Below are 14,582 nucleotides of genomic sequence, written 5' to 3'. Positions count from 1 at the left end.
CCATCTTAGACTCCCCATTAGCTGGAGAATCAAAGTGAGCATCAATCTCCTCCAGCTCCAGGCGACGAGATTCTGGAATAAAATAATATGAAAATAGAATCGCCACTGCCAAGATGGATCCATAGATGAATCCGAGTTTCCCGCCGAGATAAAAATGTTCCGGTGTATTTGTCTCCATGTAAGGGTACGAGAAAGTCACAGCAAATCAGCAATAGTTAGAAGGGGAGCCATGTAGCAGCAACTAAGTCATGACATACTCTGTAACCAGTTTCACGAAATAGGCAATTTGGAGGGTCATTTCTCGCAGAGGAGAGGAAGGTAGCTCGGCACCAATAACATAAGTCAATGGTGCCCAACCGAGAGACCAACTGAAGCTGAATATCATCAGCATGGCAATAATTCCTTGTTTAGCTGCCACATTGCCAGCTTCCGCGGTACCAAGACCGCCCATAGTCATCAAAGAGCCCATTTGGACGATTGAGCTAGTATGGAATAGCGTTCTTGATGTTCAGTTAGTCTCAAGACTGGCCGATCCCGAAGGATGAATGGGTCAATCTCTTACCTGCGACCGATCACAACAATCAAGCACGCCAAAATAATGATGGCGCCGATATCAACAGCATTTGTACCCAAATTAACACTGAATGGGTCAATTGACATTAACTGCTTGACAAAAAGCGTACCATATTGCGAGGCAAATGCCTGACCGGTAGCCTGCTGGAAAAAATTGGATAACACAACGACGAATGTACGTAAACGATTGGTTTTGGTAAACAGGTCGCTGAAGCTTTTCTTCTGAAGCTGCTCGGAAACCTTCAAAGACAGGACGTCGAATTCGGCCCGTATATCTTCATCGGGTGTATTTTTCGGCTTGAAATGAGTGAGAGCTTGTAAAGCTTCCGGTTCACGTCCTCGCAGAAGTAGCCAACGTGGTGATTCGGCCATGAACCACACCAGGCACAATTGCAGGGGCAATGAGCAGCAGCCCGACTGGAATTCGCCATGCTGCATTTGTTTCGATTTTTTCCGTCCCTCGTGTGATGGAGGTCACGACGAGTCCTCCAACCTTGATAGCAAGCCAGTATTGTACACCCACTCCACCGCGGTTCTTGGCTGGGGCAAGTTCGGAGAGAGTTGTTGGGATGACAGCTAGTTGCATGCCGAGATAGACATCTTCAGATGAAATAGTCAGCTTCAATCGTATCGACCAAGGTGGAGTCGGAATCATTACAGTGTAAAGCTCGCCCCGTCTGAATCTGTGCCCGGGTCTGAGAGCTGATCACAACCGAAGCACTGCCCAGTGCATAGATGCTCATAACGAAGATACACATTCGACGTCCATATGTGTTGCTCACTCATCCACCAAAAAAACGCCTGGAAAAGACGAGAAATTAGCATCCAAACTTTTGCTCAAACCGGGCCTTTCGAGGGTGCGACCCACCGATGATTTGACCACCAGCCTTGAGACAGTTATATAGAGACGTGAAAAGAGGTTCTAATTTCCACTCGTCCTTGCTTTCGCTGTAGACACCAAATTGGCGGGTAAACGAGTCCATTGCCTGGCACGAGGCAAAGGCCTGGTCACTGAAGCCATAGTTGTAGGCCGAGACAGCCAACAGGCTAGTTGAAAATAGCAGCATGGGGCTCACAGCCCGCCTCTCGAGTAGCATATTGACACTTGCATAAATGAGAAGAAAGGACCGGAATCTTCGAAAAATGAAGGTTGCGGTGGCGATTTATCAATCAAATCGATCAAATCAATCGAATCAAATCAATCAGATAAAATCTGATCATGAGCGGGTGGACGGGTGAAAACGTAGTAATAGCCCAAGAGCAACAACGGTCCCTTTTCGTATGTGACTGGCTGAAGGTTGGAGGATTCCAGGTTCTCCATCGGAATACGTGCTCTACGCAAGAAACGAGATCGGCGCAATTTTCCCGTGGGAGGAGCGGCACTAGGGCCAGCCTTAGTACATGCAAGCCCCGGGGGGGGGCTAAGCTTTGCCAGGAGATTTGGTGCCGATTGCTCGGCAGATAACACCGGCGCTAATGACGAAACTGGGTCTCGGCTCCACAATGAGGACTCGGATGATCCAGCCAGGCAGGCACCACAATTACGTCCAGGTTTGCGATAGCAGTAATGAGAACGAAGGATTGGTGGGGAAGTGGGAAAAGCAAGAAATCCGGAAAGTGAAGTTGTCATTGATATTCATCATGCTCAAAGGACGAGTCCAGAAAAACAAAACTATCTATAACCCCCCCAAAGTGTCGAGCAAATCCATATCCAAGCGAGGCCGAACCCTCGCCCCGACACTAGACGTCCGTTGACGTGGGATCTAGTCCGGTAAAAACTTTGTACAATCGCTTGCTGGCTGCGGGACCGACGCGGGAGTCTGCCAGGCCTCCGTTCTTGTTGGCAGATTTCTAGAGCCATTAGTGATATGCAAATTAAAGGGATACTGGCCCGCGTGGGGACTGGAGTGGAGTTGGAGTGTAAAGGGTGCAGGGAAACTCGAAGAAAAGAGGTAACATACCCTAACATCTTGCAGCATCGTGGGCCCATGCGTGCGCATGCCCTTGACCAGGTCGGTTACGCAGGGGTACTGCGTCGCAATACCGTATGCCATCGAAGCAGTGACGCGATTCACTTCTTGGAGCATTTTGACAAATGTGTCTTGTTTATCGTCGCCTGTCTTGACCTGTCCGACGTCCATGCAGAATGCAGCATCATTTCCTTCAGATTGTTGACGTCGGTATGGAATCGTGGAAATATTTTCGGTGAAATTTTTAATCCATTCAGCAGTTTCGGCAGCAGTGTTTGTATGATGAATGAGACACGCATGAGCGACCTGTAATTCCAATAGGGCATCCTCAATCGTATCGTCGTTGACCGGTGGGGTGGTCTCTGGCTTGTTTTTCTTTTTCTGACCACGAGACGACGTGGTCGATGTCTCAGTGCTGGCTGGCTCATATTGGCGTAACACCTCTGCTTGGTACGCCCGGTTTCGTGAATTTCGATTCTTGCGCATCCAACTCGTAAGTCCCTCAATGAGATAGATCACGGCACAGTCCGGATGGGCTCTCTTCAGTCTGAGAATATGGAATTCCAGAGCTTCTTTCTCCTCGTCATCCCGGGATGGGATCACCATGTCCACAAAGTCCTGTGCAGACACCGAACACAGAATATGCTTCTCATTCTGAATATGGAACGGACATGGCTCCCAATGACCCGCTTCTTCGTTGTATCGAGCGTTCAACTTTCGGCGCCATTTGACCACATTTGGAATGGGGCTGGTGAAGAAATGATGATCAACCCCAAGGCGTTTCATAAACTCAACAGTCTGATTGGCTATAGCGCCTCCCTCAAACGATGATGCCATATCAATGATCATTTCGGGCGTAGAATCCTTCTTATCCACTTTCAGCTTGTTGACTTCCGCAATGTCTGCCTCCAATTGCTTCTTTTTGGCCTTTTCTTCTTTGAGCTGCTGCTTTCGGTTTCTTTCTGCTTGGCGTTCTTGTTCGCGCTGAGCCTTAGCCTCCACTCTGGCCTTTGCTTTGGCCTCCTTTTCTTCCGTTGAAAGCTTGGCTGACTTTTTGGGGGCTCGTTTCGGTGGAGCCGGCTCATCCATATCATCAGAAAGATGGAAAGGACCTAGATCGACATCCTGGTGTGATCGGGATCTTGCGCCTGGTTTCGCTTGAGAGCGACTTCTGCTGCCCTTTCCTGTAGCGTTTAGGCTAGACAACAGTCCGGCGGTTTTGCTGGAAAATAATCCACTTGACATGGGTGTTTCCGTGTGCGATACCTCGATGACATCCGCGAGGTCGGGAAGCGAAAATGGATCACTAAATTCGTCTATTTTCTCCTGTCTCGCTCGACCCGGGGCATATTTTGTAGTCGTGTTGACGAGATCATCATCGCCATCGTCCAAGGTAATGGTATCCGAAAACTCGCGAATGGGGTCATGTGGTCGCTCCGGAGGTTTCGATTTGGATGTGGGCTGAGAGGAGTCCCACACAATGGGATCCGAATCCTCCACGTCGCGTCCCGGTCGTCGTCGCGTCGCAAGATTTGCGGGCGGCAGGTGAGGATCGTCATCGGAAAACAAGAAAGGCGGAATTCGGTCGGGGATCGTTGGTTCAGGTGCCGTTGTGGTCTGTCTGAGGGGCGATCGCTTCTCGTCGCTGACTCGCCGCTTCTTTGCTGGCTTGTCAAAGCTGTCGTAGTCAAACAACGAAACGTCGATGGAGTCCGATGACACCGTGGTTAAGTTGTGAGGGCCTCGTGGGGGGATTTGACGCGTCGCTTGGTGCTCATTTTGAGGGCGCAATTTTTCGGGCAGTGGGGGGTCTGAGGAGATCAAGTCGATGACATCTGGCATGGTGGTATATGTCCGGGAGAGAAAGTGGACAACGCGGAGTTAACGCGACGTCACGAAGTCAGGTGACCTTATCGCCGATTGACAGCCGACGATCTCACAGGAAGACAGCAACACAATTGTGTAGGTAGAAAAAAAATGTGGTCGGTGTCGAGGAGGAATGAAGTGAGGTTTACCCGTGAAGAAATAAGCGGGTAGTCAAAACGGTAGTTACACAATTCGGAGCAAAACGGCGACTGTCACGGCAAGGAGCGCCCCGAGCAGCGCAAGCACGACCCATACCTGTTGCCATCCGCGGAAAGGACGACTCTCCGCCGACAACATCACCGAGATCTCACTTTCCAATCGGTTGCCCATGGCAGTGAGAGAAAATTCTTTTTCAGTTCTCTCTTTGCCTGCCCTTGCCATCTTTGCCGTTTCGTCTTCGCTCATGTCATAGAGGACCTTGTCCATAACTTTCGTCCACTCTTCAATCTCAGTTGCATCTCGGAGCCAGCCTGTAATACCCTCGACAATACTTTCCAACGGGCCGCCCGTATTTGAGGCTAGTACGGGAAGGCCTGCATGCATCGCCTCGACCGGTACGATGCCAAAGTGCTCGTTGACGGGAGTGTAAAGAAGAAGCTTTGCTTGTGCGAGGAGTGTGTCCTTAAATGCCGTTGGCACAGACAGAAGAAAGAGCACATCGATATGGTCAGGAATCGACAGGGCAGAGACAACGGTCTTGGAGGTTGCGGTCTCCAAGCCGAGTCCTGTTGCAAGATCTTCAAGCTCTTGGTGGTATTGGACGTTTTCTTGGACACGATTGTCGTAGCCGCCAGCAACTACCAATCGCGTCCCCTTCCTCTTTTCCTGGCCCAGTCCATGATACGCACGGATGGCGAGAGCCATATCTTTCTTACGCTCAAAGCGATTGATGCTGAGCAAAATCTTCTTTCCTCCCCAGAGTGGATCATCGTCTGTCTTTGCTGGCGCGGCCTTTACATCTGTATCGACGCAAGGGTAGACAACCTCGATGTCCCCCAGCTTGTCCGGCCCGAACACGTCCCGGACAACTCCTCGCGAGAAATTCGAATTCGCGACAACACGGTCCGACGCGCTGAGCGCCCATCCTTCGAAATAGTCAAAAGGGATCCGATAACAGAGCTTAGCAAGGCGGAGAAGCGAGCCGCCTTCGTCGCGTCGTGCGAGCAATTGGTCCGGGAAATGGCAGTAAAAGAGAATACGCCGAGTACGAGAGTTCCCGAGCTGGCTGAAGGTCTTCAAAATGGGAAGGCATGCGGGCAGTTGATCGACAATGAAGATATCGTCCCGCTTGGAATCATCTCCTGACCCAAGCTCCGAAAGTAAAGATGCCGTTAGATGGAGTTGGCGTAACGATGCCATAAGAATGTGCAAGCGTCCAAACACATGCGCTGGAAAAATTGTGTTCCCGCGAACGCGCACGTCGAGGGTGCCATCGCGCGCTTCCTCGAAGCAATGTTTTCTGTCGCAATGAGATGTGTAGATGGTGACCCGGTGGCCACGGTTTTGGAGGGCGAGCGCTACGTCGATTATGAGACGCTCCGCACCACCGATGCCTAGATCGGGGTGGATAATTGTGATGTTTGATTTCGCGAGGCTGGACATGGCGTGGACAACTACTAGCTGTCCGCAGCAAGGTGGAAGACGGCCTGGCGAAGGACCGGATGACTAAGTTGCGGAGGTCACGGCCCCCAACGAGGCCCCCACCACGGAGGGTGCTTTTTCCGCAACTTATTGTCAACCGGCTTCGTCAGGCGCTTCCAGATCTTGAGCAGCTTGCCACGGACCGACCGTTGACCCTTTTCAGCTGGCGGAGAAAGAGAACGCTCTGCCTTTGGCAGAACGGAGGCCCACATGATGGTGGTGTCGCGGTCCCTCAGTTCGAGTACTATACCGTCCTCTGTGTGAGAGGACTCCAGATCCACATCCTGGGGATCAGGCGAGCTCTCCGCATCAAGTTGAGTACTCTCATCGGGGGATTCCGCACCTCGGGACTCATCCTCATCAACAAAAGCCTGACGCCGCAACGAGGAAACCGAAGGTTTCCACGTCAGTTTTCGTGGTTCAGAATATCCGGGCCCCTTCTCCTCGTCGTCGAAACTGAATGCGCTCAGCTCATACGCCATCGACCAAGTATCGGGGTCGATGTGCTGGTGAGTCCTCTTACGCAGGGCCAGCTTCCGAAGGTCTTCTCCCCCAGGAGGACTTCGGACCTCCAACAGGAGGACAGGCAGGAGGCGCTCGGGATCCTCCTGCAGCCCTTCGAGTCGGTTCAGCACCGCCGCCTCGGTTTCGCAGTAATAGTCTTGGCTGCTACCGTAGGCCGCGGTGCCACCGAAGTCCTCCTCAGCGGGGGCGAAAGACTCTTCGAGGTCATCGCTGTACTCAGTGTAGTCTGAGTAGTTTGTATAGTCATCATCGTCCGAGCCAGTGATGACCTGGTCGTTGCTCGCCTATGCGGTCAAGAGCATGTTAACAATTGCAATAAATAAGCACCAATAGGGAAGGAGGGACTCACATTGTCGAACGCCATGTCCTGAGCCAGCTGTTGCTCAACTTCTTCGGCCCAATCAAAGTTGTCACGCTTCATGCTCAGTTCCTCCTCGACGTCATCCGCCCAGTCAAACTGGGCGGGACGGAGGAGGTGGTCGATAGAGGTGGTCTGTTTCTCGCGAGTCAGTATCATCAACAATCTGAGTGGAAGGATGGCACGAACGGTAGTTGTGGTTTGCATCTTTGAAGCTTTTGGTGTTTAAAAGATACGGTGCAGGATGAAGATGGAAAAACACTGGATGCCACGAAAAGGAAATTTGTCGAAGCAGACGCGACTCTCGGAGTGTTAACAAGAAGAAGTTTCCCAAGATGCAGTGACTTTGTTTTGGTTGTGGACGCGACACCACCGCCAGGCAGAACGTTGGGAAGGAGCGACCCAGATGTGTTGTTGCCGGGAGGCGTGCTGCATCGTACCTTCCTAAGAACAGCGACTTTCATGTTTACGACAACCGAGACGTCATTTGGAACATCTAACCCGACACCCTTCCAAGGCACACATCAATGATTCCCACTTCCCCACAACCTTCAGCTTGAAGTACCTAGCCTAAGTTTCCATCGAAAGCCTGATATCCATGAATTCCTGTTGATTAGAGCCGTCAATTGGCAACCCGGCAACCCTCCCCAGTGAATATCCATCAGCGCGCCGCGCTACATAGAGTCACCATATCCCGGGTATACTGGCACGCCTTCGATCATTGTCGTACCTGTTACACACCCACGCCCCCAGAGGACTTAGCTGCCCTAGTGTATGATAATATATGAATCAACCAGCCCGTCACCTGTAAGAAACATTTAGAATGTGTTTGCCAGTTAATATCATCACGATGTCAACACCTCTCAAGAGCAGAAATATAAACAGAACAAATAGAAATATTTTGGAATGACACAATAAACACTATGTTTGTACTGAAAAATATGCATAACCAAACTGACTAGCAATGAAATCTTAGTATCAGCCTTGCCACACTAGAACCCTCCAGGGCTCGAACAGAAACAGAGACTGAAAAAGCAGCATGACAGTAGAATCCTAACACTCAGCCAGGTCGAATGGTTCTAAAGGCATTGTTTTGTCCAATGCAGGCTTGAAAACAACACATTCATCCAGCTCATCATTGAACTCAATGTGTGTGTCGTATATCCTTAAGATAACTCTGACTATCCGCACAATTTACATACTAGTATCTGACACTACCGGTGGCAATAGTATGGGATGGGTGGGCGAAGCTTTGATTCGGGCCGTGGAACTGCTGCCATCACATCGCATTCCGTATTACCAACCCGAATTAAGCACATCGTCCATGCGCCATGGCGTACGCCACGTGGTTGCTCGAGTCGAGGGATATTGTTTGGCCGAGAGTGTATTGCTCTTCCCGGCACTTGGAAGCATTCCTTCCATTCTTGACAGGGCGGAATGTCGTTCGTGCACAAACGCCGATCCATCTCGGGGGAAGACCATCTGAAAAGATAAGCCGATCCAATTTTGTCAAGCCTCGATCCACCTGTCACTTCGAATTTCGGTATGTATCATCGCCGCCGATCGGAATGGAGCTTTTCGAAGCAAGGATACGCACGCAAGGAACAAGAGGTCGCGCCTGCCACAGAGATCGTTGAGGGTTATTGCGGGCAAAATTGAGGGCGCGCTATCCACCACCATCTGGAGCTTGGAGAGCGGCTTGCAGACGGAATGCCAAACCCCGCAGGAGTGGGGAAGCGTCTGCGGCCCTAAGATCGACGAAGCTATTGCGTGTTTTTGGCTCCTACTTTGCTTTTCCTCGTTCCTGCGGGACAACACACCATCTTCTGCACCCTCGAAATTGTCAGATTGCGATGGACTCTTTCCCACAAAGATCAGAACAGGGGTCTTCTCAGCTTCGAAATTGGCTATCAAGCACGAAGCAGAAGCTTCCATGGCGTGATAGGCAAGGAGGCTGCAAAAGTCGATGTATCGATGCACGAGGCATCCACCATGCTGCAGTTCGAGCTGAACTTTTGCCACACATCGAGATCTCCCCACTGCTGATCCCTGTGGTCGATCCCAGCAGAGGCATTTAGAAGGCGATGCTACACTGAAACTCCAAGACTGATCGATTCACAGTATTCCATCCAGCTCTCTATCCCGACCAGATCACGCAGCAGGCTCTTATTGTGGGCATGGACTACAGTGCGTGAACATTTTGTGACCTGTAGTCCTCTGCAACCCAACTCAAATTTCCCTCCTTATCCCTCCTTCCCCGGTTCGATCGCGCTTTTTTCATATTCAAGGGCAAAAAATGGACTATGTGGATAGCAAAGCGGTCTCCGGCAACGGCGACAGCAGATTCGGTCCTGATGACTCGCCCCCAGACGAATACACCACGCTTCTTCCCAACTCTCTCCGGAGACGGACACCAGATGGCGGGCACGACGATGAGATAAGTGGGATCGCGGAGCCTAAACCAGTTCTAGTCGAGTTCTGGAAGCTGTTGCAGGATGCCGTGCCTGTCATCGTGGCTTATATGCTCCAAATGAGTCTACAAACTGTCACTGTGATTGTCGTCGGTCGGTCATCTCCAGAGAACCTCGCGACGAGCGCATTTTCTCTGATGTTTGCGATGGCCACGGGAGGAATTATTGCGCTCGGGGGAACCACGGCTTTGGATACTCTTGCCTCGTCCACTTTTACCGGTAGTGTGGATAAACATGCCCCCGGGGTCCTCCTGCAACGCGCCTTCTTTATTCTGGGCCTCTACTACATCCCGGTTGCTCTTGTCTGGACCTATTCGGATCCTATATTTCGGGCATTGGGACAGGATCCTGAGCTATCCTACCAAAGCTCTCGGTTTTTGACTGTTCTCATCCCTGGCGGACTCGGCTATATCTATTTTGAAGTCATGAAAAAGTACCTTCAAGCACAAGGTATGAACAGGACTTGATTCTAATCTTTATTGAAGCCTTACTCTTTATCGAAGCCTGACTAAAATACAATATTAGGCATAATGAGAGCTGGAACCTATGTCCTTGCTATTACCTCCCCTCTCAATGCTGGATTATGCTACCTTTTTTGCTATACCTTCAAGATTGGGATGCTCGGGGCCCCTATCGCGGCCAGTATATCCTACTGGGTATCATTCATACTTCTTGTTCTGTACAGCCGCTTCGTCGACGGGTCTGAATGCTGGGGAGGATGGTCTCGATCAGCCTTCCAAAACTTAGGGACTTTCGCCAGGCTGGCTCTCCTGGGTATCCTCCACATCGGAACTGAGTGGTGGGCATTTGAAATCGTCGCTCTTGTAGCCGGCAATCTAGGAAGGATCTCCTTGGCTGCTCAGAGTGTCATTATGACTGCCGACCAAATCCTCAACACCATACCCTTCGGTCTTGGCGTCGCCACTTCATCCAGAGTCGGCAATAAACTAGGGAAACGTGACGCAAGAGGTGTTTACTACACAGCTCATATGTCTGCCCTTCTCTCTGTCTCATTTGGCATCATCGTCTTGGCTATTCTCATGGGCTCACGAAACCATTTTGCCAAGATCTTCAATGATGATCCGAGGGTGGTGGAATTGACTTCGAAGATCATGCCCTTTGTGGCCTTGTTTCAAATTGCGGACGGAATCAATGGAAGCTGTGGTGGTACTCTCCGAGGCATGGGACGACAGCATTTAGGTGCCGCTGTCAACATCATCAGCTACTACTGCTTTGCCCTCCCGCTGGGTATCTATCTTGCCTTCCATGGCTGGGGACTCGCAGGTCTCTGGATGGGCAACTGCTTGGCACTCTGGTGTGCAGGGCTTTTAGAGTGGATGATCGTCTCCTTGACTGATTGGCAGGAGGAAGTACGAAAAGCATTCAACCGCATGGATGGCTGTGATAGCCCAGAAGTTTGAGTTGTCACACAAGGAGCTTACCTACGTGGGTTATCCAGCCGCAATGCAAGACATTCTTTTTGTTTAAAAGTAGATCACAGATGTCGTTTCAATTCTGACCATCAACCGACATGTTTGGTATGGGGCGATGTAATGGCCAGAGCTCACTTTCCTTTTTTCGCTCGTGTTAATGCCTGTTTTCGATTGATGGCCGCTCCAACACCGACAGACGAAAAATTACCAAAAATACCAAAGAGTTTAATATAAATACAATACATTGGTTAAAGCCTCCTCGACGGTACAAGATTAGGAGTGGTGATGTTAGGCGACTACTTTTTCAGATGACTGTGGGCGACTATTTTGATGGCCATTTGTATGTAGGGCGGCCAGACTGAGGTTCAAATCCTTACAACTCAAGCAGCAATCCCATAAACTGAAATTCAAAATTTAGCCTTGGCCGCAATAGACTTCTGTGGCTTGTAAATGCTGGCAAGTGGGGGAGAGAAGATCGGGCCAGCGTGTGACGATCTGACCAGACCCCCAAGCTTCGACCTCCGCCGAGTTTCAGCCGCAACAACAACACCCAACTTCGAGTCGACGCGCAACATGACGGCCAACATCCCCGCCATCCTTCTCTTGTGCCAGGACAAGGCCTTCATCCAGGCGTTCCAAGAGGCCATGCTCACTCGCTGGCCCACATACACTCCCGACAAAGTAAAGATCACAACAATCAACGAGCGCCTCAACAGTCTCCCCGAGAGCTATAATTTCGACCTCATCGTCTCCCCGGCAAATTCATACGGTCGCCTCGACGGTGCCTTCGACCACGCCATTTCCAAAACATTCAGTCCGCACGACGACTACCACGCCGTGACCCGCTCCGCGCAAGCCGTGCTCTACGACCGATGGCGCGGATTTGCTCCGCCGGGATCGTGTACGCTGGTAGAGTGGGGGCTGACGCTCGCAACTAACCCGCGCGGATGTCGCTGGCTGGCGCTCTGTCCGACGATGCGAGAACCGAGCGACGTCAACTGGGATCGCGAGGTTGTGTACGAATGCACGTGGAGTCTACTGTGTCAAATTGAGGGCCATAATCGCCGGAAATCGGATAAGAAGATTCAGACTATTCTGATGACGCCGTTTGCTGCGGGTGCTGGGAGGGTGAGTAAGGAGCGATGGGCGGCGCAGACTGTGACTGCTTTGAAGCAGTTTGCCGAGTCAGTTGAACAGCCTCAAGTATGGGGTAGTCTGGAGTGGGATAAAATTGAGAAGGTTTGCGATGAAGTCACTGCTACTTGGAAGGGGGCGAAGTAGAGGCTGAATCTCGCAACGAGTGAAGAGATATGCATTATGTGTGTATGTCCAAGTCATCTTTACCTTCGAGCAGCTCCTACTAAATATGTATTAATGTACATTCGTCACCTTGTTAGATAAAAGAAGAATTTCCCTGCTGAACCAAAGCTTTTGCTCTCCATGACACCTGCAACTAGGTTTGATCGTACAGCTCGATAATGGACGATGACGGGCCGTTCGTCGTAAACCAGAGCAGCGGAAACGACACCTTGATATTTCATTTCACGTAGCTAGAAAGCAACAAGAGTCAGCGTGCTTTAGCCGAAGGAAAATGCCAACTATCAGATGGATACGCACCAAAGCACTTCCCCAATCGTCAAAACGTACTCGATTTCCGTTTTTCGCGACTATGAGCGGAGCTACATCCTCGGTAGAATCAAATGTGTTGCCGAGCCAGTTCAACTCTTCGAGCTCTTTCTGGAATGGATGACTCGTTGACAGGACGAAGCCGTCCCATTCCCCAATCAACCGATCAGGGTGGATCGGCTTGAGGTCACGGAAGATGTTGTCGATTAATTCGGAATCCAGGAAACCGGGGTGTCTGGTCAAGGCGAGAAATCGTTTTGCAGGGCTTAGTTGGAAATAGTCGAAGGAGATGATGGGGAATTGTAAAGTCATGGTGGGTGCACTCTCAAGGGACGAATGGAAATGGAGTGTCGTCTATTAAGCAATATGAAAAAAAAAAAAAAAAAAAAGGTGCAGTGTATTTACTCCACAGGATGTTCAAGCACTCTCGAAACCTACTACATCTGGGGTATGATTCACTTTAAGTACACAGGGTACTTGAGGTGCACACTGCGCCGGAGTCAATCCCAAATATGCCCATCCCCCTCCATTTCCCCAGAAATCATGAAACCTAACGCAAGCCCTTAAATTCCAGAGCAGCATCGAAATAAACCGATCCGTTCTAGCCCGTCCCGTACAGGTAGGGATCGCCTGCTCGGAAATGCCACTGAGGCTTCACCTCGCTAACCGCGCATACCTTAAAAATCGCCATCTGTCGTGCAGACACTGGACCCCTTACCGGAAACAATAAGAAAGTTAAAGACAGTTATCTGATGTCCTTGCAACAGGCCCTCGCCCGTTGCCACATTCCAATGCCGGTCCGCCCCGTGCAAGTGCTGTTGTCCCTGCGAAGATCAATGATTGATAAACAGACGTTATTGATGGACTACGCCGGCCCCTGCGAGGCAAGAGGGTCGGTGGAATTCTCGGTCCAGCTGCCACTTTCACGGGGTCGGAATCTTGTTGCGGATACGATTGTCAATTGCTGGCGTGGGATAGGCCCTGCTCGACATATCTACTTCCTTGGCATATTCTTCTCGTCCCTTCCCCACCGGCACTGAGAGTTATCGGGGCCAGAATTTTTCAGCGTAAAGTCTTTCCAAAACTTGTTCCTAATGAATTCACAGGTATTTTCTCATCACACTGGCAAGCTCGTTTTCGTCCATACCCTTGATGCCGCGAAGCTCATTGTCTAGACGGCCTGAAAAGTCTCCGCCGTATCCCTCAGCCAGGATGAAGAGGTGCAGCGCGGGAAGATTTTCTTCGCGATGTCCTGCTGGCCCTTCTGGAGCTCCTCATACGCACTGGTTTCCGTAGAAGCAGTGGTGGTGTGGGTGAGGTCCCATTCCTTCCCATCGATTTTCTTGGCGATGGCGATGAGCTGATTTTGAGTTACCAGCGCATCGTGAATATACACGTGCCGGTTTTTGGTCTCCTCAAGCTGAGAACGAATGCTAACAACCGCGTTGCTGATGGTCGGCAAGGTTGTCGTGCTGAAGGGAAGGCCGCCGCCATCATACACAGTGGCAGTGTGTTTTCGATCGACCAAGAAGCCATGTTCCAACCCCCAGTCGAGAAACATCCCGGGGCAGAAAGCGGTATAGCTGAATTCTGGGTTCGCGGCGACTTTGTCCTTGAGGTAATCGAAAGCGTGGATCTTGTTCGCGAATACCGGGAGTTGTGCAGCCTTGGGGTTATCCGTGTCTGTGCCGAATTTCGCTGGGAAGAACCGAGTCACTCCTGCGGCAATGGAGGCATCGATGAGATTATCCTGGCTGCCGATCGGCGACACAAAAGCAGGCCACAGGCCACAACGGCTGTGTGGCCTTTGAGGGTCTCTGTGAGCGAAGAAATAGAGTCGTAATCAACCTCGGCAATACCCAGGTGTGGATGTTTGGGGAGCCTGGAGCCTGGACTTCCAACTCGAGTCAAGGCTATGACAAAGTGGCCGGCGGCGAGGAGCTCCTGGATAATAGGGATCCCAGCAGCACCGCTAGCTCCGGCAACAGCGACCTTCATAGACGACATGGTCGCAATGGCAGATTCAGTATATGTAGGAAATTGGATTTGGAGTAATTTCACGATTCGGCAACGGGTTCAGATGAATTAGATGTCGAATCAGAACTGTTCTTGCGCATTT

At 50.9% G+C, this 14,582-nt stretch overlaps 9 protein-coding genes across 9 annotated transcripts; 2 read left to right on the top strand and 7 right to left on the bottom strand.

The window, feature by feature from the left end:
- Positions 1 to 241: 241 nt before the first annotated feature.
- N7532_005636 (general substrate transporter) lies at positions 242 to 945 on the bottom strand (the record flags this gene model as incomplete). The annotated part of the gene is made up of 2 exons (XM_056618130.1): positions 242 to 482; positions 563 to 945. 2 exons carry the CDS (start codon positions 943 to 945, stop codon positions 242 to 244), a joined length of 624 nt encoding a protein of 207 aa, XP_056474289.1.
- A 446-nt stretch (positions 946 to 1,391) lies between these two features.
- On the bottom strand, positions 1,392 to 1,670 carry N7532_005635 (uncharacterized protein; the record flags this gene model as incomplete). Its single annotated transcript, XM_056618129.1, has 1 exon — positions 1,392 to 1,670. One exon carries the CDS (start codon positions 1,668 to 1,670, stop codon positions 1,392 to 1,394), a length of 279 nt encoding a protein of 92 aa, XP_056474288.1.
- A 643-nt stretch (positions 1,671 to 2,313) lies between these two features.
- On the bottom strand, positions 2,314 to 4,385 carry N7532_005634 (uncharacterized protein; the record flags this gene model as incomplete). Its single annotated transcript, XM_056618128.1, has 2 exons — positions 2,314 to 2,424; positions 2,535 to 4,385. 2 exons carry the CDS (start codon positions 4,383 to 4,385, stop codon positions 2,314 to 2,316), a joined length of 1,962 nt encoding a protein of 653 aa, XP_056474287.1.
- A 207-nt stretch (positions 4,386 to 4,592) lies between these two features.
- N7532_005633 (GDP-Man:Man(1)GlcNAc(2)-PP-dolichol alpha-1,3-mannosyltransferase) lies at positions 4,593 to 6,011 on the bottom strand (the record flags this gene model as incomplete). The annotated part of the gene is made up of 1 exon (XM_056618127.1): positions 4,593 to 6,011. One exon carries the CDS (start codon positions 6,009 to 6,011, stop codon positions 4,593 to 4,595), a length of 1,419 nt encoding a protein of 472 aa, XP_056474286.1.
- Positions 6,012 to 6,088: 77 nt separating this feature from the next.
- N7532_005632 (uncharacterized protein) lies at positions 6,089 to 7,140 on the bottom strand (the record flags this gene model as incomplete). The annotated part of the gene is made up of 2 exons (XM_056618126.1): positions 6,089 to 6,859; positions 6,925 to 7,140. 2 exons carry the CDS (start codon positions 7,138 to 7,140, stop codon positions 6,089 to 6,091), a joined length of 987 nt encoding a protein of 328 aa, XP_056474285.1.
- A 2,089-nt stretch (positions 7,141 to 9,229) lies between these two features.
- Positions 9,230 to 10,825, top strand: N7532_005631 (MATE family efflux transporter; the record flags this gene model as incomplete). Its single annotated transcript, XM_056618125.1, has 2 exons — positions 9,230 to 9,854; positions 9,930 to 10,825. The coding sequence occupies 2 exons, from the start codon at positions 9,230 to 9,232 to the stop codon at positions 10,823 to 10,825; spliced, it is 1,521 nt and encodes a 506-aa protein (XP_056474284.1).
- A 585-nt stretch (positions 10,826 to 11,410) lies between these two features.
- Positions 11,411 to 12,118, top strand: N7532_005630 (uncharacterized protein; the record flags this gene model as incomplete). The annotated part of the gene is made up of 1 exon (XM_056618124.1): positions 11,411 to 12,118. The coding sequence occupies one exon, from the start codon at positions 11,411 to 11,413 to the stop codon at positions 12,116 to 12,118; it is 708 nt and encodes a 235-aa protein (XP_056474283.1).
- A 104-nt stretch (positions 12,119 to 12,222) lies between these two features.
- On the bottom strand, positions 12,223 to 12,775 carry N7532_005629 (uncharacterized protein; the record flags this gene model as incomplete). Its single annotated transcript, XM_056618123.1, has 2 exons — positions 12,223 to 12,387; positions 12,455 to 12,775. 2 exons carry the CDS (start codon positions 12,773 to 12,775, stop codon positions 12,223 to 12,225), a joined length of 486 nt encoding a protein of 161 aa, XP_056474282.1.
- An 859-nt stretch (positions 12,776 to 13,634) lies between these two features.
- N7532_005628 (uncharacterized protein) lies at positions 13,635 to 14,470 on the bottom strand (the record flags this gene model as incomplete). Its single annotated transcript, XM_056618122.1, is given in 2 exon segments — positions 13,635 to 14,217; positions 14,235 to 14,470. The coding sequence occupies 2 exon segments, from the start codon at positions 14,468 to 14,470 to the stop codon at positions 13,635 to 13,637; spliced, it is 819 nt and encodes a 272-aa protein (XP_056474281.1).
- Between the last annotated feature and the right edge of the window lie 112 nt (positions 14,471 to 14,582).

Source organism: Penicillium argentinense (genome assembly GCF_028826775.1).
Source record: "Penicillium argentinense strain IBT 30761 chromosome Unknown utg000005l_segment0_segment0, whole genome shotgun sequence".
In the NCBI taxonomy this organism is placed as follows: domain Eukaryota; kingdom Fungi; phylum Ascomycota; class Eurotiomycetes; order Eurotiales; family Aspergillaceae; genus Penicillium; species Penicillium argentinense.
This window is presented reverse-complemented; position numbering and strand designations above follow the sequence as displayed.